Source organism: Paramormyrops kingsleyae, chromosome 3, assembly GCF_048594095.1.
Source record: "Paramormyrops kingsleyae isolate MSU_618 chromosome 3, PKINGS_0.4, whole genome shotgun sequence".
NCBI classification, from domain to species: Eukaryota; Metazoa; Chordata; class Actinopteri; order Osteoglossiformes; family Mormyridae; genus Paramormyrops; species Paramormyrops kingsleyae.
The window spans coordinates 28,357,261-28,383,744 of record NC_132799.1 but is presented as its reverse complement, the minus strand read 5'-3'; the positions used below and the strand labels follow the sequence as shown (position 1 = coordinate 28,383,744).

Genomic DNA, 26,484 nt, shown 5'->3' with positions numbered 1-26,484 from the left:
GAATGTTTTTTTTTTTTTTATTTGCCTGAATTTGCCTTAATCTTTTAAACGGCAATAGCTTTCATCTGTGGATGATTGTTAGCGGAAGCGGCGCAGCTGCTGCACGACTGTATGACCTTCAAACATTATTCGGGATACATGCTGTATACGTCATCATCTTTTTTTATCTGCTGACGTGACAGGGCAACTCTTGGAAAAGGTGCATTGGCTATATTTAACAAAATCAAAAATGAAATGAAAATATTTAAACAAAAACAGGTGTTCGCAGGTTCACAGGGTGCACATTAATGTAAGCATAATACATGAATGATAAAGTTCTATTTCGGCTTCTGGATCACCAATTATAATATTTGAGAAGAATTTATTTTTTTAAGCTTTTTTAAATCTTTATGCATTCTGTAAAATGTATTTTGAATATTATTTCAATAATTCAATTTCCGGCCAAAATTTAAAATGGGTATGTTTGGTGAGTCCAAGAGCAGGTTTAAAGAGTTCATGAGACCCTGGCGGGCACAGGGACGGCGCGGCGCTTTCCGTTACCATGGCAACTGATTACTAACCGGCAGACTCTTCAATTAACGAAACTCAGCTGGTCCTGTTGCCCTAATTGACTTGCTAAGTTTTAAATAGGGTCAGTTAGGTGAGCGTAAGGGAGTGTGTCAGTGGAGAGCTGCATGTGGGGTTTTTGTATCTAACATAATAGTTTTTGTTCTTAAGCTCATTTAGCTGGGTTTCAGCTCGCTTTTGTGAGCTTGAAGGGACTTTATCCCCGTTTTGTGTGAGGCTTTTATTTCATTATCAGTGTATTAATTTGAAAATCTTTTGTGTGCCACCAGCTGTCCAGTGCCACAGTGCAGCTCACGTGACCACTTGTGCTTTACAAACTGGGATTAAAAAAATAAAGGAATGAATAAATCTCAATCCACTAAGCCGGACAGTGCTTGTGAGGGTACAGTTCGCTAAAGCTGCCAGTGTCATTCATCTATAGATTAGCTACCAGAAGGGCTCGAGTTATTCTGTCTTTAAAATGGCAAGTTAAAGCGCATAAAGTCCATTAAGAAATTCCATTTTTTTTCCCTATTTATTGGGGAAAAACAGCATGGATAAATCCAATTATAAATTCCATGATTTTCACATAGAAATGTAAATTTAGGGGAACAAGTATCTTCTGAGTTATACAAAGTTAGTTAAGGGAGGCTGGTCCTATTATTTACCAGAAAGATAGTTCCAGTAAAAGGCCTCAGTATGCAAGGTGATGGTTTCGCAGCAGATGATTTGCAATTACTACCGATCCAAAAATAATGACGTCACAAAGCGTAACACAATAAACCTGTATTACCATCTGTGTTTAAAATGATTATGATGCTGTATTTCATGTATAACAGTAGTCCATGCTGGGTAAAATGAATACTAAACGTGTTTATAGAGATACAATTCAAAAAGATCAAATTAATAAAAGCTATTTCCCGTACTAGCATGTGAACTGTGTTACTGTGCTACATTGGATCCGACGACCATCATGTACAGCATAACTCACACCTTCTTCTCTGCACTGTCCAACAGACCATGCAATAAGGCAACAGATATGTGCAGCATGGTCACCACAGCGTCAATACCCTCCATACTTTTTAACATGCCGTCCTAAAAAGATCCAATGCAAATAAAGAACCACAAAATTCAAGTGTTTGCATTTCAAACTTCTTAACTCATCAGACCCGTTCAAATATATACAGCAATTAAAAAAAAAAAAAAGACACTTGTTCCGCAACTCAGTTTTTCTGGAGTGGGTTTGGGGAAACGTTCACAACCAAATTCAGTTCAGTTAATTACATACTTCAGAACAGGAACGACAGAATCTTGTGGACTGGGGATGCTCTTCTCCCATTAGAGGAACCCTGTTCAACCTGAGATTTTAAGGTTGCTTCTGTTCTTTGACCCACCCACTCGAGTCTGAGATCTTCGCTGGTCCCCCAGTATCTAGTGAAGTCTTTATACTAGCTGTGCTTGTAGGAATAGCTGAGAAACAAAAGTTGTCCATCAGGAGAACATCCTGGTCCTCTCCACTGCTGTTTCACTGAGGTCTCCATCTGAGGCCGCACTTTGCAGGGGGTGAGGGGGGGTTGTTATATACATATAGGAAGGTGAGCCCGGATTAGCAGTGGGTGCTTTTAGTCTGAGACTGCGGGTTCCTTCAGAGGCCGGCCTCTTCCGCATCCTCCAAGGGGCTTCAGCGAACTTGGGCGGTATAGCCTTCCTTCACCAGGCCCTCCTCGTAGTCCGTCTGGCACAGGATCATGTTGTTCTTCAGGAAGAATTTGTCACCCACACAGAACCTGTAGGAAGTGGGGGGGGGGGAAAAATCAGGGTGTTGCGCAGGAGGCTTTCTAGCTATTGAAAAGATTCAGGGCTAAGCCAAGTTCATCTGAGGCTTGACTTTTTTTTTTGTTTCAGAAGGAAGATTGGCATTAGGGCTAAAATACTCCGGGCTGTCGCCCCGAGAGATTGGGTCTAACGCTGCCGCCCATGGTGCTGAGGGAACACCAATAGAACACATCTTTTCATTAGCAGGGCAGAGCTGTGGGTCCGCGCCAGCCTGCGAACACACATGACCTTTTTTTGTCGTTGCGGGGGCCATACTTGACCTTTCGCTGCGCTCGATTCGGGACTGAGATTGACATGACTGCCCCCAGGACTGTTATACATCCTCAGGGGAAGCTGGACACTGGCTGGGCGGGAGGCCGGGCTCTTTACCTGGGGTCGCCTGGCCTGCCTTTATCAGGGTCTTCCAGGGGGAAAGCATTAGCCTCCATCTCCAGAAGAGCTCAAGCAGAGCAATTCTCAGCGCTCATCCCCAGAGCACCACACTTAAGCTGAAGAACACAATTTTTTGTTGGAATAAGGAATCCTCATCATCGAGACGGGCAGTATTTCCATAAGGCGAATCAACTCATTAGGAAAACGTGTTAAGTCCATATCTCTGAATACTCAATTAAGCTAAAATTAAAATACAGTATCACCCTGTTCCACTATATCTGTTTAAGGCAGATTTTCTTCAAGAAATTGTCACAATGTTACATTATGTAAGCTTCTAACACAAGGGCTTAAACATGACTGTGCTGTTCTAGAAGTACATAGATTAATAAACGAGATGCATAGAGGGGTTAATCTAATGGCGATTTATTCGGTACAGTAACCCCGTTTACATGACTCACGCTTCCCGTGAAATTATCTTCACTGAGACGAAGCCTCTCGCTTGCATCGTTCTGCTAACAGGACTCTGCCTTGACATTTATTCTCCACTTTACTTGTCCGCTTCATCCTGCCAAATGTTTCTCTGTTGTCTTGCAACTTTTCTTGTGGCTCAAGTCTACGTTTCTCACCTTATCTCCAGAGGCCAGTCCGACTTGCCGTTGAATTTTCGTAGACGCTCCCCGGGTTACGAAGATTCGTGTTACGATATTTAAATCTTACGATGTTTTTCACTTTCAGTACATTATTCAATAAATTAAATGAGATATTCATATTTGACATTTTATTATAAAACCGGCTTTATATTAATGATTTTGCCCAAGTGTAGGCTGTAATGTAAGTGTTTTAAGCATGTAGATTTTAAAGTTAAGCTATGCTATGCTAAGCTATGCTGTTTGTTAGGTTAGATGTACTGTATTAAAATGCATTTTCGCCTAATGATATTTTCACCTGGCAGTAGGTTTAGCGGAACGTAACCCCATCGTAAGAGGCTGTATTTATTCATAACTGTGGGTCTACCAGTACAGAACCACATGGAACTTCTACATGTCGGTATGTGATGATATTAACTTAACCTTCAGACACTGACGCCAACCTTAGCAAACAGCAGAATAACACTCTGTAACCCTGGTGCCTCGACCGCCTGCTTCAGATCATGAACATCTAATGACATTCTTGGGTGGCCTATTCCGCAGCTCTTTAAGGTTCTAGAATTTCTGATGTTTTACTAGTTACCAAGGCTGGATGATTTCCATGTAACTGCAGCTCTCTGGCACAAACGTCAACAGGAGATAAATGGAATGTGGGGCAGCATCAGATAAATCTGCTGATTCAAGTCTGGATGTGATAACCCATTAGCAGCCAGCGATTTGTTAAAAGGGTGAGGGAGCTTTTCATGGAATATTTTCCATCCATCTTCTAACCTCTCAGCCAGTGATTTCACATTTCCAAGTTAATCCCAACGCATATGTTACACACGCTCAAGACCTTTCCATTAATATCAGACTAAAATAATATTCTACAGCCGCACGTGGTAGTAGATTTATTAATTTCGCTCAGGTTGCATTTTGACACTGGACGTCATGCGGACGATTTCATTGAACAAACGCCCAGACAGAAAGAAGAGTGTGGACCTTGGGGGGGGGCAGGAAAAAGCTGAAGATGAGTGCCCCCCCCATCACGGCCGCAGGATTTTATGTATTATTTATCTGGGCTGTTGATCAAGTGGAATTATATCCAAAAGTAGATCACAGGAAGCTGCAGGCTTTTTTCCCAACGAGCGTGTGATAGAAAGAAAGCCGGTCACAGAATGACGTTAGCATAGGCTAGGCTAGCCAAACAACATAACGGGGGCAGATAGGTCAGCTCAGAGAGCTTCAACGCCTCTTATGTTACCCTAATTTGGTTAGAAAGCCAGCTAATTAGCCCTGTTTTTTTGTTTTTTTTGGAAGAAACTGTGGCTGGTGACACCGTATTTTGACAGTGTCATTTTCCAGTGCCGAGTAACTGTCACTGACAAACTGTATTCAGTCACATCAAGAAAAGGTTCATCATATCATCGCTGTCCAATGAAAACCATGTTGTCCACTTTCTGACAATTGTGACTTTTTTACTATACGTGGAATACAACCATTCTCCTCTGTCTGCTGATGTAGTTTGACATATAATTGACCAATGAAAAGATTTGTTATGAAGTCATCTGTTAAACTAGTATTTATGGTTGTACTAGTTAACATTTATATTCATGAAGGTCGGTTTTATATTAGTTGTTTAATTTGCCTCACTGACAGCAATCCACATAAGTCCATTTAAAACATTACACCATTAACTGACGGCTGAGAAAATATTTGATTTATGGCGCTAAGGGTGTCTCGCTACGATGTTTTTTGGTTTATTTTGTAAAGTAGTTTCCGATAAAGCGTGTTTTTTCACACTCCTGTAATAACAGATTTTTGGAGATATGCGTTTTTCATTGGATGGTAACGATATGGTCAAGCCCACATCCAAACAAGCCAGACCATGGTCACCTCTCCAGAGGTCGTCCTCCCCGCAATACTGAACAGCTCCCACAAATCCACAGTAACGAGTCACCTGATTAAAGCCCAGCGCTTATGCTGTCCGTTGCATTCATTTTGGGTTCTGCTCTCAGCTTGTTTTACCTATCTCCCTCTCCGGATTTGACCGTGCCTGTTATCGATTCTGATTTGAACCTCAGAGTTAAACATCATTTCACGCTGTGTTTGGGTCCTCCTAGTCTGTTCGAATATGTACACATATTCACATATAGTTGTTCTAATTTTGGTTCATCTTAATGACATGTGATACGATGGGGCCCTGGGGGGGGGATACGTTCTTAAAAACCACATTCTGCTGCATGTGACCTGGCTTGAAGACTGAGGTCATTGTTTCAACATCATTCTTTAGGTGACTAATGTGCCCACAACACACTAAAAGTGTTTCTGGGGGCTGGAGACGGTCGAGAACTTTTAGAGTGCTCTACCGACCCTTGCGGGTGCCCACCCATAAATCTTCTCCTACCATCAAACGAAATTGTGACAGACACTTAGACATGCTGGAGTGACCCTAGCCTGAGCAAGTGAGCCTTGCTGATGTGTATTAAACACTCGGCCTGTCCTGGGCTAAAATGAAACCACTGTCCAGCTTAAGTGAGTTTAATTGGGAGAAACCTGGGCTTCTGTGTGCTCGCCTGCCGGGGAAAGCCGGCTGACTCCTCACATTAGCCACGTTCGTCCGCACGGGCCGCGTAAGTGACAAGACGATAAGCCCGGCGCGAGATGTGCTAGATGCCACAATGAGGCACTTCGGGGGATGAGAAGGAGATGGAGATGAGCGGAGCGGGAGCTGAGGCGCTGGGTCAGCGTTTCTAGCACTCAGAGGAAGCCAGGATATTTACACACGCTGGTGATGAATCAATACGATCATAGTAACCACTACACCACCACTACAAAATAAATATATACACTCAGTGGGCATTTTATCTGCTGCACCTTGCGAGTGCTTCGGTAAAGTCCGTTTTTGACTCCTGGAGTTCACAGAATATAGTGCGATAAACAAAACACATCTAGTCAGTGGCAGTACTATTGCTGAAAACACCTTGGTCATGCGAAAGGTCAGAGGAGAACAGCCAGACTCATTAAAGCTAATGAGAAGGTCGCAGGTACAAAAATTCCAGCTCAGTACAGCAGCTGTGTGCAGAAAGGCAATGGCTTATCAATCCCTGAGGTTCTAATGGAGGTAACAGGGAGTCCTACCTGGTGTGACATAGGGGACCTAATAAAGTGACCATTGAATGTGTATTCTGACCACGCCCCACTGGTATCTGACCACGCCCCCACTGGTTGTCTCCGCCCTGCTGATGGTACAAGCCTCAGCATTGGTTAAGGCAGTAATAGGCTCCACCCCCAGCACTTAAACTTACCTCTGATTGCACAGCTGGCAGGCGAAGCAGTCTAGGTGGTACACATTGTCCTTGGCCCTCATGACCATCTCGAAGGCAGGGATGAGCTTGCTGCAGGCAGCGCAGTTTCCTGTCACGCCGAACAACCTGCGAGAGACAGCCCCCGTCGGAGGGGTGCATGCTGTAAGAGAAGGAGCCCTTAGGTAGGGTTGCCCCGTCACGGACGGACACCCCCATCTGGGAAAGGAGGGCACCAAACACTGACGCTGTAACGGCATCTGCAGCGTCAATCACACCCTGTTTGGGACATTCCACAGACACTAAAAATGTTCTATAAATGTTCTATGGTCTATAAAAACACCCGATAACAAAAAATTAATAAAAAACTGTTAGGGAAACTTTGTGAGGCATTCTCCCACAACTGCTAGGGCTATACAGTCTGAAGCAGAGAGAGCAATTTGAAAAATTATCCCTAGAGTACAATGCACTGATGTTTATTCAACTAGCTGCACTTTTCCTGCAGTGTGTCTCCTCAGTAATCAATAAATAATGTCTGTTTAACGTGTGGTACGGTTAATCAAGCAAAAAAAAACGTGTCATCATTTATTTTTAATCCCACACGTAATGGATAAATCGTTAGCGACCCGCGGCGCCTCCAGTGCCGACGATAATGGCGCTTCTGTATATAACGAACGCAAACAGATGCGATCCGCTACCATGACAACTGAGTAAAATGCAGAACACTTCCATTTTCAAATGGGAACAAATGGACACCACAGGGTCACGGGTTTTTTTCTGAGGAGTTCTAACTACTATTGCATCGCTAGATGGTGCTCCCCCCACGCAGTCTGACAATGGACCATTCCTTTCTGCTACTTATTTATGCTAACCCCAAAATGCAGTGTGGACATTCCAAACAGTACTAGTGATGGGGGGGAGAAAGGGTGCCTCCTGTGAGTACAAACTCAACATCTAATTCCCTAATTGCATGCCACTCCAGACGCAAGACGCAAGGCATTCCAGCTATGTGAACAGGCTAACTCTGATGGTGCCCACTCAATTAAACTGTTTATTTTCATTTGATTACAAGCCTAATGAGTGTAACTGTAGATGAGGTTGTTATTTCCGTTCTGTGGTTTCATAAGGTCAGTAAAGCTGTAAAGAGGAATATACAGGAACGGTACATTTCATACAAACTATACCAGAAAAGCATGTTAGAAAATTCATTTTTATAAAGTCAGCCAGTGGCACTGAGCCACACATTTATTCAAGTGAAGAATGTAAAAGAAAAAAAACATGTTTTTTATTAGGCATTTACTCTTCTCTTCTGTTTGTCACTGGATTTAAATAACACACTGAATTAGATTCAGTTTGTTACGCATCAACAGGGCATCCAGCTGAAAAATTATGTAACTGGCATATTTCAGCAACATGTTAAATGATTCCACGAAGTGCTAACCATTTGAACTTCTAAAAGAACGTTTCGCTTTCACAGCAGAACTAAAAAACCATTTACCAGTGTCCTTTTGGACAACATACAAGCAGCAACACCTCTATATGCAATAAAGATTAATTCATCCTCCCGTAAAATGAACACAGGCTTTTAAAGCCATAGACTTTTAATCACACACTAGAGTGATCTCTTTGACACGACAGCATCATTTGAAAATAAAATGCATAATTACACACATGTGCTCACAGAGAGGAAAAAAAACGAAAGGAATATAGATGTAAAATGGAAGGATGATGGGGGGGAGTGGCATCGAGCAACTCTTCAACAATAGGCTGCAATTATAAGGTATTTCAGCCTCTAAAGTAGGGGGTCACAACCTATTGCTGTCCACAGTTTACGGCATACAAAAAATTCACAAACTGATCAAACTTGCAACAGAGTGGGGGGGTGCTAAGGATGTGTCAGAACGCACAGGTGTCAGGGCTCGTACGAAAGGCTGGGGCTTTAAGTGCACATCTTCTTGTTGTGACCGGGTCGTTAAGCGAAATGTTCACTAAGTGACAATCACGGTACTCTGGGCGTGATTGTGTTTCAGCCTTCCATACTCAGTCTCTTACCCTTCATGAATTGTACTTCAAAGATCTCTCTCCCTTCGGCATGAGTTGCCATACAGGCGTACGAAAATTGGCCAAAAATGCCCGCATTGGACGGAAAATGAATTTTTTATTACTGTCGTATGTGCAAATGGTCACTGACAGAGTCAGACGCCAAGCGAGGAGTGGTGGTGCTTTGGTTTTGGAAATTGACCGATCCCTGCCCCCACACCCCCAGCGGCCTGTTGGAATAGTGGCCACTGACTGCGGGGGGGTTGGAAACCCAGACTTGAAAGCACCCGTCTCACCATGTTCAGAAAAACAGGGAGGGGTAAATTAAAGATCACTTTGTTTTGGTGCTTGTCCATTTTCTACGGAAAATTGAGTGATGTAGAAGAAAACCACCCCAGACGATGCTGTCAGAAATCCTAACGCCAACCCCCCCACCCTCAAATGCCTTAGGCTTGGTGTGCATTTATCAGCTACCTGATTAGAATTTGTTTCCATGCAAACCATTGATCATCGACCCATTACTAAGCAAATGACAGTTAATTACGCACTACATTAACCAGCAGACCCCGAGCCTGGCTTCCCTGTCATCAGTCAACATGATGGATTCCGCCTATCCCATGATGCACGGCAGCCCACAGCGGCTCACAAGGCCACGAGCAAACCTCAGATCTCACTCTCCGGCCTGGGAAATCAATGGAAATGTGCATAATTACAGGTTCTGGCTTAATAACAGGCCAGTGATTTGTTGCGTCTAAATTATCACTGGCGATGCTGAGCACAGGCCTCCTGACCCCACGTTACAGTCCATCTTCGGCAGGGAAATAAGGTGGTCATATAAATGTAAATAAGGAGCGTAAATAAGAAAAAGGCGGGTGGGGGGGGGCAAGCAGTGGCGTGTTAGCGCAGCGAGAAGTTGGAACCTGGGGTGAGAGTCAAGAATGGGCTTTGTTTGGGCAGAACAGACTCTTTTCCCCGTGTCCCAGCTAACATTCAATCTTCAGCTGCACAGCGAGAGGTTAATTATCAGTTACTGCTTCCTCCCTAATAGGACCAGACCTACCATGGAATATTACCCAAATGTCAGCCTGAGGGAGCAAAAACGTGCTTTAAATAGGGACAGAGTCTCGCCTCTGCCTTCTGTTTTTTACAACTCCTCTCTCCCATTTACTCCTATCATCTGCTATCCTGTATTCCGGTATTTCCCAAACTGTTCCTCAAGGACCACCAGACAGTCCACGTTCTGGCTCGTACCAGGACCTGGGAGGCAGCAAAAATGTGGATTGTCTGGCAGGGAGCTTGGAGGGAGCAAAAATGTGGACTTCGGGCAGCTCCTGCCAAACCGCTCATGAAAGTGCTTCTCCAAATCAGCTCTGTTTCCAGGGTGGTCTACTTTTTGGAGAGAAAATTGTTTTCCTCGTCCTTAACCTATACTGTAAGCATCTGCCTCCCACATCTAAGGTTTAATTAGTTATTAAACCTTTTATGAAAGAGCCAGGCTGTTCTATGCTAATATTCGGCGAGGCACTTTGCAGACCTGCAAAATAAATTGCCGTGCTGTAAGGTTAATGGTGACGCATGTCGAACCCCGTGTAGTAATTACACAATCATGTCAAAGCTCTTAATGCTTTTAGGCTCATTAGCTGACGCCTGTGGCTAATGGGGACATTATGCTACCTACGTTTCTGCCTTTGAACCCTGTATTCCACAGCAAAAGGCTTTATCTGCAACATCCATTCAGCTTTTAAGAGAGATACCGGGGGAAAGAGAATGGAGAGAATTCGACCAGTAGGCTGTAGCACTGGGCTACTGGTCTTTCTTTAAAGCTCATTTACAAGCAAAAGTGCTAAATATAGTCACGCTGTTGTTTATAATGGCTGAGCTCAGATTGGGATTGATGAATCCCGCGAGGCAGGGGGTTCTGTTGTGTGTTTCCACCCGCCGTCTTCCACATCGGATTTCTGTTTTGGGTGCTGAAAATGAAGTTTGGCCTTTTCCGTAACCATAAAGTTATTGTATCTTCTGAAAGTGCTGGAAATCAATACATGTTTTTGCTTGAGCAATTTAAGGGATAATCATTGTATTATGCAATAGCATAAGCTCCAAGATCAAGTAGCAAATCAGTCACTCAGACAAATCTGAGCCAATGAAAAAAGCTCTAGGTTCAAGTTATCTGTGGGTACCAACTGAGTACTGTCCTCGTCATAACCGTAGTCAACAAACTGTGATGTACTTGGGGAAAAAAATTAAGACTGACTTTCTCGCTATATAGAGCAACATGTAACCTAGGCTGGTGTGAAGAACCTTGAATTTAATGGAAGGGCTGAAAGAATGAAGAACTGCTTCGGATCAGGCAATGCATTCAGTGTGGAAAAGAGCTGATACTTCTGTGCATTCATATGTATGAAACCTATTCAGTGGCAAGTTATGATCACAGCGGTAATGGATTCAGACATCAGGGTCGCGCCTCCACAGAGACTGGAGTGACGTTCCTGCAGTGCTCCCAAATGCGACATCAGTCACACTGCAATGCAGTGCATTTACAAGTTCCATCCATCCATCCATCCATCCATCCGTCCGTCCTTCCTTCTTTCATGGACAGGGCTACGGAGGGCCTTACGGCTATTCCAGGCGGCACAGGACACAAGGCACGGAAATCCCTGGATGGGCCGGTCTGTCGCAGGGGTATTTACAGTCAGTGCTCTCAGTCCAATTTAGCATCGATCTCAGAAGACCTACAGCCACATTCCAACACCTGTGAGGGTCAACCGACTGTTAACGGTGCCATTGCTGCTCTTGCCCATGCCTGCCCTGACTGCACTGACTGCACTGACTGCACTGCAAGGTCTCTGTCTGCACCTCTGGCGAGTCATTAGGGCTTAACCGCCGGCCCCACTGGGAGTCTCTGTGGCTCTGTGGTACGTGCCCGTCGTCTTTGGGAGCTCCTGTAACACTGCACTGCTCTGTGCTGCACTGGGGAATCTTCAGGAGCCATTGAGGCTCTATCCTGCACATCCACTATGGCTACAGCATAGCAAGCCTGGCCGATTTTTTTGCTGTTTGAAATTAATCAATTAATTAAGTAGTTAATCAAGATGGGTGACAGGAGTAAAGCATGTTGGAGTCTCTCACTACCTTTGCAGAATTTTATTCATTCCCCTTTTCTGTAGCCACATATAGGTCCTGAAATTAACAGCATTTCACTGTTTATCCCTCCCCCACAAGCAGGCTTTGGGAGGGCAGCGCGAGGTGAAGCTGCAACAGCAACAGATCTGAGTCATAAAGCGACGGGCACTAAGTGGGCAGCATTAAGCTGTGGGACTCGGCTGCTGTTTTTTTCCAGCTTGACACCGGTGGTCAAGTGACCAATTTATGAAACGCAGGCGAAAGGCAAGCGAAGCAACTCCGAATAACAAAGTAAGTGGCGGGAGGCAGACAAACATCACAGGGTAGACTGACGGTGAGCAGCCCCTCCGCATTCCGGCATATACCGGCCCCAGTCCGTCTATCTGGCAAATACCAGAGCTGTCACAGCAGTTCTCCGGCAATCCCGCACTCTTCCTCTGATAAGCTCGGTTCGGTAAGAAACAATAATACTACTTTCATGTCGACAGCAAAACAATACTGAGAGTGGCAGTATTGGCCTTAGTTTCCAGTCAGTGTCCTCTGCATGCTATGGTCAGGCATGGCTGAGGCTCAATGACGGACCAGAAGGCCTCACTCGTACCGTTTTGTCTGGCCACTTTGACGTCAGTGATAACGCACCTTCTCTCTCAGAGGCCCCGAGGACGAAGAAATGAGGGGGACACCATATTACGTTTATCTGTTTGGTAGAAGACATCGTCTGAAGCTATGCACAAGTGAGAATCGGAGAATAGGGTCAGCCAATCGCGGCAGCGGTTCCGGTTGAGGGTCTCGCTCAAGGACCCGATGGTGAAATTATTCTGCCGGCTGCGGGATTTCAGCCCACGGCCTTGGAACAGAACTGTTCTGAGATCCACACCTCAGAGGTGGCCAATAGAAGGACAACCACGTTAAGACTGGAATACCCACCTCCTCCAGCGCTCTATCCAGCACTGCTTCACGCTAGACCTAAAACACAGGGGTGGTGCCAGTTATAGAACGTTATCCGTCACGTAAATCTTCAGGAATCCCATCTAAAGTCGCGGGCATAGGTCTAAATAAGGTTTACATTTAATAAAACATCAGCGGCACTAGGCGGGACTCGCTCGCCGTGACCCGCTACCCGTCTGCATTCCTGTCGTCGCCTCCGGGGCACCGTTTGGGCCGAGTGTTTACAGCGCGCCGTTATCTCTGCCGCCCCGTTGTGATTTAACGGCTTCAAACCCGCCGCATTCCTTTCAGCCCCTCGCCCTGTGCCTGCTTTCTGTGATGCCGCTTTGATGTGCAGGTATTTAATGAAAAAGGTGCCATCGTCTGGCCTTATTCAACGACGCCACCTGGGGGGGGGGGGCGTCTGATCATCACGGCCTCCTGTGCATGCGGCATGCCGGTATTCCTCAGTATTAATGATCTCAGTGCTGTTAGCCTTGTGGTTTGTGTATAATATTAGCTGACAGTTGCAGTGATGCTGTGTATGTAGCTGTTTCTTGATTGAAATCACCTTAAGTTCTGATATACAGTACTGCGCAAAGGTCTTAGCTAGTCAAAGAAAATGTTTGTCTAAATGATCTTTATGTTGGTGAACAACTATTATATCGCATCAGTCAAAGTATGTCAGCTTATCCGTTTCAAAACCTCTCCTAAAGTTACCCCAGTATTTGCAGCAACCATCCAATACACCCGTGTATTTTTTGACTCAGTCACTATCACACCCTGTTTGGCTAATCAATGCCTCATTGAATTATTTAACTAACTAACTAAACTGGTGGTCAAATTTAACAAATCCATGGAATGGCTGAGGTGCCCCTGAGGAGAGGTTTGGGACCTGAAGCGGTGTTCATCTAGCCGTCCAGCAAGATATCAGTAACTTTCTGGAGAACACAACAAAAATTCTTGTTCGTTTTTATTGTGTTACTTTTAATTTGCATGCATTCTAATGTTAAATGATGGTTTTTTCCTGAGCAAATGTAAATGTATGGAAGCATCCACATTTAAGCTTAGCATTCACTTGTTCCGCTCGTGTACCACCCTAACTCATGTTTCTATTATCAAATGCACCCACAGACTCTTCTGTTTAATGTACATGGCAACGTGGCTGGCAGGTAAAGCTGATTCCGTGTGCCCAGCTTCAGCCTCTCTTAGGCCTCACCCCTAAGTATTATCGGAAAGTTAAGTTACATCAGGCTTGCTGTGGCCTCCTGACCTCCATCTGTACAAATTATATGTGATTACCTATGTACAATGAAATGTGGTCATGCATGCTTCTTTGTCACTGCATCTGATAACTGCGTATAGGTATTTATTTTGGCGTCAGGCCATTTTGTAAGAACATTCCTCGTCTTAAGTCCAAGTTAAGGCCAACTTTACACAACACTTGGATGAATATTTTTGGTAAGTATAATTGTATGGTCGGCTGCACTCTTTTCCTAAAGCAAAATGATTTATTGAGCCCCGCGGCTCGACTATTTAAATTGAATAAAACCACCTATTTCCTTCTTATTCCCATGCCAAGATAACAGCCAAGAACAACCGCATAAGATCCAACAGTAAGAAACAGCAACAGGCCAATTTCCAACGGAATATCCACAAGTAAAGTTGAAAAACTTTGAATGGTGTGTGAATGTGTTTATCATTCTAAAAACACCCAAAATTTTTTAAATCACAAGGAAACTCTTCGGATAGTTCTGGAATATTAGCAATTAACCAATTGTAGATGATCCATAATTGTTTAATTGCCATAAACAGTTTATCTGAGTTGTGTTGCTTGTAGGAAAGTTTAGTTATTGGTACAGTAGGTAGTGTTGTGATAATATTTATTGTTTTGCTTTTAAATTATTATATAACTCAAGGATCAGTGGTAAATGAACCCCATTTATGACAGAACTATTTGTTCCACTTTGTCGCAGTCAGTGACGTCATAGTGGAGTGACACGGGAATGCTTGTAGTCTGCTTGTTTGCAAAAGGTCACTATGGTGACCGTGCTGATTTCCAAACTGTTCAAACACAGAGACACAATGAACAGATGAAAGTCTGGTTCCAGGCAAAAGATTCCAGACACCTCAGTGGAGTCCTGATGTTTTTTCTTCGTGTCACCCACAGCACTCTGTACCTCATGTGTGCCTATTTACACTGAAAAAGAATAGATGTCAGGACTCGTTTTTGACTCGTGCTGATTTCTTGCTACAGTTGCATTTCGCGTATCTGCTCCTGTCTATTGAGTTCATGGAAAATCGTAACGCTGGTTCTACGAAGCTGTTTGTCCATAAACGCACCGCCATTTCTGCATTGCTGATGGAGGAGCTGTGCTGGCAAGATGACTGCTTCTTGGCTGCCGTAGAGGTGAAAAAGGCCCTCACCACACTTCAGGCATCCTCGGGCCACTGGTCTGACTAGTCTAGACCTGCTAATTCGGAAAATTTCTCAGCTACCGAGAGAGAAATGCTTCCCTGTCATTACGGATATTATTGTCATATTTGGCCTTCAAACATGTAAGTTAAAATGGGCCAGAGCCTTACTGCCTTCCCTTAGCTATAACCTTAGAAAGAAATGGCCGTTATCTCCTCAGAAAGTTCATGCTGAGCCCAATAACCTGCTTTGTACCAGTTTATCCTTTTATCTACTGCTAATAGCAGTCCTTAGGCCTTTGTCCCAAATAAATAAATGACCACTGGACACATAGAAGCTTATTGTGAGACTTCCGTGTAAGAGATGCAATATCTTTTTAAAATACTCCTCTCTTGTGATTTAAAGAAATACTGTATAGCATTTGGACCATAACGAAATGACGGCTTTGAATAACTTCAAATGTCAAAGTTCTGCAAGTCCCTTCCGATGGACATATGGACAAATGGAAAAGGAAAAAAAGAGTTGAAACACCCATTACATTACAGGAATTGCCCACAAGCCACACCCACTGCTGACAGACAGGTGTACAATTAAACACACAGCCATACAATCTCCAGCATCAAACAATGGCGGCAGAATGGGTCATACAGAAGAGGTCAGTCAGCCTGGTATCATCACTGGACACTTTTCCAGCAGGTCGGTTCTGCACATTTTTGACCTGCTAGAGCTGCACTGGTCAACTGCAAGTGAAGCGACTGTGACGTGGAAACATCTGGAAGCAAGTTCAGCTGCAAAATGGCAGCCATACAAGCTCACATAGAGGGACCTGATCACCCAACATCAATGCCCAACATTAATGGCAGCAAATCCCACCAGCAATGTCCCAGCATCTACTGGAAAACCTTCCCAGAAGAGTACAGGCTATTATAGCAACTAAGGCTTGGCCAACCTCAGATTAACACCATCTGATTCAGGATGAGATGCTGGATATTGCTGGTGTCGCAATACTTTTGTCCATATAGTGTATGATTCCCCTCTTAAGTAATAAAACCGCTAAAACTTGTGAATCTGCATCTGCAAGTTCACGCAAACATAAACATCCGGTGCGGCGGGCAGGCTAGCGTACCGCAGGTAGTCCCGCCGGCACAGGATGAGGTTGGCCTTGGTGTAGAGGGTGGAGCCCACCTCGCCCAGCCGGCAGTCGCAGCAGGCGCATTTCAGGCAGTCCTCGTGCCAGTACTTGTCGAGGGCCTTCAGCAGGTAGCGGTCCCTGATCCTGCGGCTGCAGCCGGCGCAGCCCTTGGGCGTGGCATCTGTCTGGGCGGAGAGCATCTGTATGCCTGTCGGGGCAGGGGGGAGGGTGGACACAAGCTCAGAGTGCTGACAGCGCCACACGGAGGAGGAGGGGCAAACAGCATTGCTAAGTGGACGAAAGATGCTGCGTAACAACGGAAAAATGCGAATCGCTTTGAGCTCGTAATCCAGATAAGGAAAAAACTGCACAGCAAATGCTACACGTTTATTTTAGGGCTGAGAAGTATTTTTTTAACTATCACGCTGCAGTATAATCACTACTTGTACACGGAGGCACTAATTTCCTGGGTACGCGTTGCCCGCGGCCATCTCCGCAGGGTGTTGGACGCGATGGCCTGTCACAGCAGCTGCCGCCTCGTCTGAGGGCCCGGTTGGCACAACGGCTCACCTCGGGGCCATAATTAGCGCCCCCCCCTACTGCAGACACCCCACCCTCTCCCTGGTGTGCACTTGGCACTTTTCGACACCAGCAGGTCACCTCTTCAGCAAAAGCACTTCATCCCAGCACCGGTTCCAGTAATGGACGGGGAGATGCTGGGGTGACTGGCTCAGTGTGAGATGTACCAGTCCCGCCGCATCATAGGTGTTCTGCATAACGAGTCCGTCCCGGCGCTCAAGCCTCAGGTGTGTATTTATTTCCCGAACTGATACATGATTTAAAACAAAAATAAAAACAGCAGTAAATGAGCCTGTGATGCACTGACGTCCTATCCAGGGTGTCCCCTGAATTCACTGGGCGTATCCCGGGATAAGCTGCAGGGAAACCCTGAACTTTTATTGGATAAGCAGTATGGGAGATGGGTGAATGGGTGAACAGGCAAAATAAATCTGAAGCCAAGTTGATTATTTAATTAAAAAATAATGGACTAACACTAGAAATCCATCCATCTGTCTTCCAGCTGTTTATCCTGGTCATAGTAACAGGACAGTTCAATTCAAATTCCAATTTATCTGATATAGGGCCACTCCCAATATGCAGATCCACTTCTATGGAGCCTCACTGCAAACTGCATTAAAATGGTTTCATGGGGGTCTGTTAACAAATTCCCCTTCTGTTACGGCCTTTGTTTTCTCAGTTGTTGCCCTGTTTAATTTCAGCTATCAAAACCCTGATAATGAAAACGGCTTTAACGGAGATGCGGGCATAGCCTGATCATGAACTGAGAATGTCGGCTGTGTAGCAGGGCAAAAACGTTTAGAACACAAATGGAAATAAGAACCTACTGAGGTCTTTCAGATACAAAGCTAGTTTTAAAGAATGGGAGATGAAAAGAGGTTTTGATGGAAAGGTACTGAGGAACACTATGATTTATTGATACTGGACGGATTAACTTGTAGATGATCTTAATATGTTGGCGAATTATCATTCATTCCTTGGTTATAAATGCAATTAGGAATCAATGGAGTTCAGAAGTTCGGCAAACTACTGATTATTCAAAGCGCATTTGAGTTATTTTGGTGTAAACACACACACGCGCAAAAGTAAACCCTTAGAAATCCCTTAGCTTATACCTATAAGAGATTTATTGTGCACCGTGCGTGTTGTATCTGGGAACTAACTGGTACTGAATCACACAAATACGCAGATGTTGCTGGCACTGTTCGTGAAGATCAGCAGACGCCGTTTCATCACTCCTGCGTTTGCTGTGTGAAAACCCGAAGGACCTGATCAGGGCGCCCGGGCGATCGGCTTCAAGCTGCGATCACTGCCATTGTTTCGCCGCGTCCGAATTATCACCGATCCCTTTTACCAATGAGTATAAATGGCCAGGCGCACATGTAGGCTACACCATAACACATGCACATTAACTCCCCGTCTCCCATCTCAAAGGTCTGGCATTTCCCTACGCTCACCAGTTTAATTGTCGTGGCTCTGACGGGTAGCCTATATCAGACGTATATACAGAAATTTAGTAACAGTAGCCAACTAAAACTCGTCATGCTCGGACTCGGCGTTTAACGTTTCCCCGTTACTTTATGCGAAATGAGATCCGTGTATCCCGAATTATTAACCTTAACAGCACGTAACATTAAAATGATCAAGACTATGGAACTGGTCAATGCATATAAACCTTTATGCACGGCCTCCAGTAAAAATAAATTTTACATTTTTTAAAATCTGCAAACGTAACGCTTTACAACATTTAAAAAACAATCGACACTGCAGAAACACAGAGTATACATGGGTGCCAGTTTTCCTTTTGCTTAGATTTACCTGAGTATTCAGAAGTTCGAAATAAAGACGCCCCCCTACATCATAAACACGCACACGCCACATATGTTTTAGATATTAAAATAATATCCTAAGCAAATAACATAAACTCACCGAAATATGTCTGTCCTTTCTGCATTTGCGGCTCGCATCTGGACCAGTGAGATCAACGCCAAATCAATGCACCCCCGTCCTCTGAAGCATGCAGACAACTGTGTGTGGGATTCACTGCCGTCCCCAGTAACAATACCCACGTTATGTTATGGGAAAGCCTCATGAGAAACCGGAGCGATCTTCCTGCAGCCCAAGCCTCCAGCAGCTGCGCATGGTGAAGACGTGCGTTTTTACCGCCGTTAGCCCTGTAATCTAATAATCCTCCCAGGGCTGCCGGTGCGTGTGCGTTGATGCCACTTTCATATTCGTACAAGGCAATGTGCAGTGAACCGAGTAAAACAGGAAAGATCCCGCCAGTAAGACAGCGAAATTGCGATACGTGAATGATTTTTTTTAACACAATTGCAAGCTTCTTAAAAACTGTTAATGAAAATACAAGATGCATGGTATATACATTTGATCCATGCGGAATATTCTCATTTGCGCCAGGCATTTTCACACATACATATGTTTGCCTAATTGCAATGTAAGATATTTAAAATTTTTAAATTGAGTATGTAAATACGACCTAATGTGTCATCACTAAAGTATGTTTCACGCCCTTACGTTTTGGAAAAAAAATATAATGATATTGCTGGTCAACAAAGCAGTCCAAATGGTTTCAGTGCTGCACGGAATAGCACAGCAGAAATTTGCACTACTACAGTCTGTACTTCACTTACCTTCTTGAGCAAGTTAGGAGCAGGGCTAATGGTAGACACCGGAGAGTAGCTGTCAGCTGTCTCCCCTTAGAGCTGAACTACCTGTAGACCAGGTATCGACCGAGCCGCTTCTTTGAGATCTTTAAATTGAAAATAACGAGGTCCGCATGGATCCAGCGGTAGTTATTCTGCAACCCGGCCACATGTGTCCGCTTTTATGTCCGATCTCGTAGTATTCTCGCATCAGTGACTGTGGGGCTGCTGAACAGTGTACCCAGTCCAGTCCTACACCTCTGATACATAGTGTAGTAAAGAAAAGGTCAGTCAGTTCCTGCTGAAAGCTGCTCTAACGCAAGCAACCCCCCCCCCCCCCGCCCTCCGTCACGCACCCATCGCTCACTGTCTCTTCCTGCGCACAACCCGCACAGTACCGCTAAACCAGCGGTGGGAGAGTTATCCAGTGCAACAGCAGCTGGACAGAAATCCCTCAAGCCGATAAGATATTTACCCTTATATCCTCCATCTGATAAGATATTTACTCCGCGTCCGACTCTAATCTGTAGCACAATATATACGCGGCTGTAGACCAGCCACCGCGCTCCATCGTACGAGATGAGAATTTACTTTCTGTATGACGACTGCAGCAAAATAATTCAAAATGAATCAGCGAAGAGGAGAAGATGGCAGACTGTCTTTAAAAGACTTTCCAAGCGACCTGCCGGCTGTACTTACTGCGTGACTTTGCCAAGCGAAATCAAGTTGCTGATGTAAGCTAAATGGAACTTGAAAGCAGTTTTATTGTTGTTTTTTCCCCTTCCATATTAGATAACATAGCCAGAGTGGAACAGCGGGTAACGTAGTAATGAACGAATTGCTGTTAAAGAGAAGCTAAATTAAGCAACTTGCTTTCACGAACCAACGAGATGTGTTGGTTTTTACATAAACATACATGTAGATTAGGTGGTTAAATCGCTTCGGGATGGCATATGTCATTGCCTTTATTTACAGATCCCTGAACAACTCAAGTGTATAGCTGTAGAGAAAATCACCGGAAATCATTTCTAGATATGGGTAAATGAAATCTGAATGTACCCACATAGCAGACAGGTCTGGCCCAGATCTGGCGTCAAGCCGGCATTGCTGGCTGAGTTCTGGCATGGCAAGTGGTATGTCAACCAGATATGGGCCAGGTCTGGCAATGATGGCACTGTTTACATTATGGCATGCCAGATGTGGCCCGATTGTGGTTTGGTCTATGTGGCCCAGGCACATAGAAGACAGGTCTGGCCCAGATCTGGCGTCAAGCCGGCACTGCTGCCCAGTTAGCAAGCACATGTGGGCCGATTCTCGCTGAGTTGTGGCACATTCGGTTCACTGTCAGCAACGGTAAAAAATTGCGGGCCGATTGTGGGCCTAGCACGGCGACGATTCTGGCTGACTGTCGGCATTTTTAATCTGGGCCAGAACCATTCTGAGCACGGCGAGCGATTCTGGCTGACTGTCGGCATTTTTAATCTGGGCCAGAACCATTCTGAGCACGGCGAGCGATTCTGGCTGACTGTCGGCATTTTTAATCTGGGCCAGAACCATTCTGAGCACGGCGAGCGATTCTGGCTGACTGTCGGCATTTTTAATCTGGGCCAGAACCGTTCTGAGCACGGCGAGCGTTTCTGGCTGACTGTCGGCATTTTTAATCTGGGCCAGAACCGTTCTGAGCACGGCGAGCGATTCTGGCTGACTGTCGGCATTTTTAATCTGGGCCAGAACCGTTCTGAGCACGGCGAGCGTTTCTGGCTGACTGTCGGCATTTTTAATCTGGGCCAGAACCGTTATGAGCGTGGCGAGCGTTTCTGGCTGACTGTCGGCATTTTTAATCTGGGCCAGAACCGTTCTGAGCGCGGCGAATGATTCTGGCTGACAGTCGGCATTTTGCGTGTCGGACGACTTTGGCTGACAGTCATCCATTTCAGCATTGGTAACATGATTTGTGTCGTACCTAGCCCTCACCTGGCGTAAAATTCTGGCCTGATGTCAGATAAATATTCTCAAAAAAATTCGAACCAGAACTAGTCTTAACATGGAAGATCATTCTGACTACAGTCTATAGGAGGGGTCACCAACATGGTGCCCGTGGGCACCAGGGCGCCCCCAAGGACCACATGAGATGCCCACGGTGACTGTTCTAAAAATAGCACAACTCACCATTGAGCATGGCGTCTAAAATTTAATTTTATCCTGTTGATATTCTTCTTTAATCACATTTGCATTTATATAGATTTGAAAATGGCAATATCTAAAAGAAAGCATTTAAAACGCGTTTATTATACATGATTTAAGAAAAATGTATCAAACTGCATGGTAGCCCTTCGTAAGGCTCAGTACCCGTGAAGTAGCTCCCAGTTTCAAAAAGGTGACCCCTGGTCTTAGTCTATAAGAACATAAGAAATTTACAAACGAGAGGAGGCCATTCGGCCCATCAAGCTCGTTTGGGGAGAACTTAACTAATAGCTCAGAGTTGTTAAAATCTTATCTAGCTCGGATTTAAAGGAACCCATGGTTTTAGCTTCCGTTACACTAGCAGGAAGAATATTCCATACTCTAACTACACGCTGTGTAAAGAAGGGCTTCCTCAAATTTGTTTTAACATGTTCTCCCGCTAATTTCCACTTGTGGCCACGAGTTCTAATATTTAGACTAATACTGAAATAGTCATTTGGCTGAACAGCATCCAGACCCGTTAGAATCTTATAGACCTGAATCATATCCCCCCTTAGTCTCCTTTGCTCAAGGCTAAACAGATTCACTTCCGCTAACCTCTCCTCATAAGACATTCCTCTAAGACCAGGAATCATTCTCGTTGCACCTTTTCTAAGGCAATATATATGAGGTTCTCATTTCATTATGTTGTATATGTAAATCTGCAAGATGTCACCTGGGTCTGTTCGAGCATTGGTAATGCTTTGTCCCATACCTGACCCTCATCTGGCATAAAATTGTGGCTGAAGGCTCTGCTCTCTATTATATCATAACCACTGTCTGTTTGGGATAAAGCCTATACTAAAGATCATGAGAAACACAATAAAGGGCCAATGGCTGACATACAAAAAGACTCCAAGCACCAGCTGTTGACATAGTACAGTCCCACTGATATGATAATTTTTTTGTTTAACATTGGAAAACCATTAAAACTTATTGGATATTTTTGTTAACTACGGTATATCGTCAATCATTAATTTTCATCTGACATGTTTACTTAAAAAAGGAAAAGTAAAAACAAATGAAAACATTAATTTATCTTCTCTAAAATCTTGTCTTTTAAAAATATAAACCCGTTTGGAATACTTTGTGTATAGGGCTTTTCTATTGACCGTTCGGTATTTGATCATCTACGCTGAACAACCAATCCTGAAATAAGTGGGCGTTAACGTTTCAGTTTAGACCAATCAATGTCCTTTAGACGTCACTGCAACTTCACCGGACTTTGAGGCTGTTGACGGCGTCGATCGACTTTAGATGGCTGATTCAGTTTGAATAATAACGAGCGAATTGTGGTAAGTGAAATATTTCAGTTACTTTTAAAGTTCCATTTAACCTTTTTAGTCAGAGATTTTAGCTTAAGATTCTGTCGGAACGGTATGTTGGGAATGATCGTTCATTTTAAAAAGTCGGTTCAAACAAGTCACACGCCTTGACATAATATTAAATACAGGGCTCTCGAGTTTAAATCAGATGTTTAACGTTAGATTACATCTGCAGAGCTCTCAAGTCTCACGTATTGTGTGTGGGACACACGCATTTAACACAACAATCTCCCACGCCAAACGACATTTCTCTGTCTGAGAAGTGATAAAGCTCGCGCCACAGCTAATCCAAACCTGCACCTTCAATTTTTTTCTTTTCATGGGGGACATGTCACTTCAGTCCACTGCTCCTTTGTTGCTGGTGATATCTGAAACTTGTTTGGTTAAAAATGAGCACCGCAAGTTCCAATTTACGACTTTGTGCATTTAATTCCTAGTGATGGAAATATATCCTTATATATATACACTCACCTAAAGGATTATTAGGAACACCATACTAATACGGTGTTTGACCCCCTTTCACCTTCAGAACTGCCTTAATTCTACGTGGCATTGATTCAACAAGGTGCTGGAAGCATTCTTTAGAAATGTTGGCCCATATTGATAGGATAGCATCTTGCAGTTGAAGGAGATTTGTGGGATGCACATCCAGGGCACGAAGCTCCCGTTCCACCACATCCCAAAGATGCTCTATTGGGTTGAGATCTGGTGACTGTGGGGGCCATTGTAGTACAGTGAACTCATTGTCATGTTCAAGAAACCAATTTGAAATGATTCGAGCTTTGTGACATGGTGCATTATCCTGCTGAAAGTAGCCATCAGAGGATGGGTACATGGTGGTCATAAAGGGATGGACATGGTCAGAAACAATGCTCAGGTAGGCCGTGGCATTTAAACGATGCCCAATTGGCACTAAGGGGCCTAAAGTGTGCCAAGAAAACATCCCCCACACCATTACACCACCACCACCAGCCTGCACAGTGGTAACAAGGCATGATGGATCCATGTTCTCATTCTGTTTACGCCAAATTCTGACTCTACCATTTGAATGTCTCAACAGAAATCGAGACTCATCAGACCAGGCAACATTTTTCCAGTCTTCAACTGTCCAATTTTGGTGAGCTCGTGCAAATTGTAGCCTCTTTTTCCTATTTGTAGTGGAGATGAGTGGTACCCGGTGGGGTCTTCTGCTGTTGTAGCCCATCCGCCTCAAGGTTGTGCGTGTTGTGGCTTCACAAATGCTTTGCTGCATACCTCGGTTGTAACGAGTGGTTATTTCAGTCAAAGTTGCTCTTCTATCAGCTTGAATCAGTCGGCCCATTCTCCTCTGACCTCTAGCATCAACAAGGCATTTTCGCCCACAGGACTGCCGCATACTGGATGTTTTTCCCTTTGCACACCATTCTTTGTAAACCCTAGAAATGGTTGTGTGTGAAAATCCCAGTAACTGAGCAGATTGTGAAATACTCAGACCGGCCCGTCTGGCACCAACAACCATGCCACGCTCAAAATTGCTTAAATCACCTTTCTTTCCCATTCTGACATTCAGTTTGGAGTTCAGGAGATTGTCTTGACCAGGACCACACCCCTAAATGCATTGAAGCAACTGCCATGTGATTGGTTGATTAGATAATTGCATTAATGAGAAATTGAACAGGTATTCCTAATAATCCTTTAGGTGAGTATATATATATATATATATATATATATATATATATATATATATATATATATATATATATATATATGCGTCTAATTGATCAATCGACAGATTTATCAGTTATGCATGATCATAAGTTGGTAAAGTTGTGTGTCATATTAAAGTCACAGTAAAAAAAAAACAGGGATGAAATTCATATGGAACAATCATATATTCTGTGCAGTATTGGATATAGCAGCCTTCTGGACAGTTACAGTTCAGCAATGAGTGTTTTTTTATGTCAGATCAGAACAGATATTACATTTCAGATTGCATACATATATGCATACAACTTTGACGTGTTGTGAATTAAATGGTGAAATTAACAACCCTGTTTAAATATTGTTTACTTGTTCATGATATTCTGTCATGGACATAATGATTCATATCTCCTTATTTGTGTACTACTGTATGTGTTTTGGAATTGTTTTATACTATAAATGTTGGGTGCTGTCTTGATCTTGATGGTATGATTTATGTTCTATGCCTTAGAAGCAGGTGGCATTAATAGTTTTGTGTTGTGTGTTGTGGCTGCAAAATTCCTTAACTAGGAGTGCAACGGACCAGGAGGCAGAGAAAAACATTCAAAGATGGCTTCAGTTGGCACCTGACAGGGATGGAGGAATGAAGGAACATGCAAAAAGGGCAAATGACACTTAATTCCATTGTTTGTGATGTATTTACTTGTTTTGTATTTGGATTTTTTTGTGTGTGTTTTTGACCACCCAAATTTCACATTTTATTAACCAGTTTTACAGGGCCATGTTCTTAGATATTTTGTATGTTGTGAAGTGCTTTAAACGCCTCATCTGTCTGTTGATGTTACAAAGTAAAGTGTAATTAAATATCAATCAGTGGTTTGTTGAAAAGCATTTATATGTTGTTTATAGTAAAAGTAAAAATAAACTTTATTGATATCAATTGTGTATCCATTGTGCTTTATGATGTCACTGGGCCTGTTATGGCCCAAATCAGGTAGAACCATGTCTGGGCCATCACTGGGCCTGTTATGGCCCAAATCAGAAAATCCATGTCTGGGCCGTCACTGGGTCTGTTGTAGCCCAAATCAGGTAGAACCATGTCTGGGCCATCACTGGGCCTGTTATGGCCCAAATCAGAAAATCCATGTCTGGGCCGTCACTGGGCCTGTTATGGCCCAAATCAGGAAGAACCATGTCTGGGCCGTCACTGGGCCTGTTATGGCCCAAATCAGGAAGAACCATGTCTGGGCCGTCACTGGGCCTGTTATGGCCCAAATCAGAAAATCCAGGTCTGGGCCGTCACAGGGCCGTCATTCTTTGCGGTATCTGGGCCAAAGGAAAATGAATAGTGTGGGCCAGATCTGGCCCAAAAGAATTTTGCTATCTGGGTATAGATGCATCTTACACATATTCTTCAGGCGTTGAAATAAAATATGTAAGACTAACTTATGCTTCACTTTATTCTTCTTGCCCTTAGCAAATTATGCTGCAAGGGAAGTGAGTCATTTGAGACAAACCCTGGATTATAGGTGTTACAAATACCACTGTGATCAGCCTTAGTGCCTTGCTGTACATTCTTGGGTCCTTTGACAATTGAACAGATAAACAAAGAACTGAGAAACTTTGCTTTGCAACAAATGCAGTAGGATGATAAGTGGAAATAATGAGCTCCGTTGGCATTCTGATTTACG

General features: G+C 44.0%; 1 protein-coding gene and 1 long non-coding RNA gene across 5 annotated transcripts; one reads left to right on the top strand and one right to left on the bottom strand.

Annotated features, from left to right (window-relative positions):
• Positions 1-1,684: 1,684 nt before the first annotated feature.
• Positions 1,685-20,306, bottom strand: LOC111844281 (LIM domain only protein 3-like). Of its 4 annotated transcripts, none has more exons than XM_023812617.2 (4): positions 20,265-20,306; positions 16,318-16,531; positions 6,689-6,814; positions 1,685-2,333 (listed from the first exon to the last, which is right to left on the bottom strand). In XM_023812617.2, the coding sequence occupies exons 2-4, from the start codon at positions 16,521-16,523 to the stop codon at positions 2,228-2,230; spliced, it is 438 nt and encodes a 145-aa protein (XP_023668385.1). In that variant the 5' UTR covers positions 16,524-16,531; positions 20,265-20,306; the 3' UTR covers positions 1,685-2,227. The 4 variants fall into 4 exon arrangements, with proteins under 4 accessions (XP_023668385.1, XP_023668384.1, XP_023668387.1 ...); XM_023812616.2 differs by lacking the exon at positions 20,265-20,306 and adding an exon at positions 19,554-19,890; XM_023812619.2 differs by lacking the exon at positions 20,265-20,306 and adding an exon at positions 18,832-19,068 and having other exon boundaries at positions 6,689-6,848.
• Positions 20,307-22,738: 2,432 nt separating this feature from the next.
• LOC140588243 (uncharacterized) lies at positions 22,739-25,733 on the top strand. The gene is made up of 2 exons (XR_011989592.1): positions 22,739-23,083; positions 25,364-25,733. It is a non-coding gene; the product is annotated as an uncharacterized lncRNA (long non-coding RNA).
• The last annotated feature ends 751 nt before the right edge of the window (positions 25,734-26,484 follow it).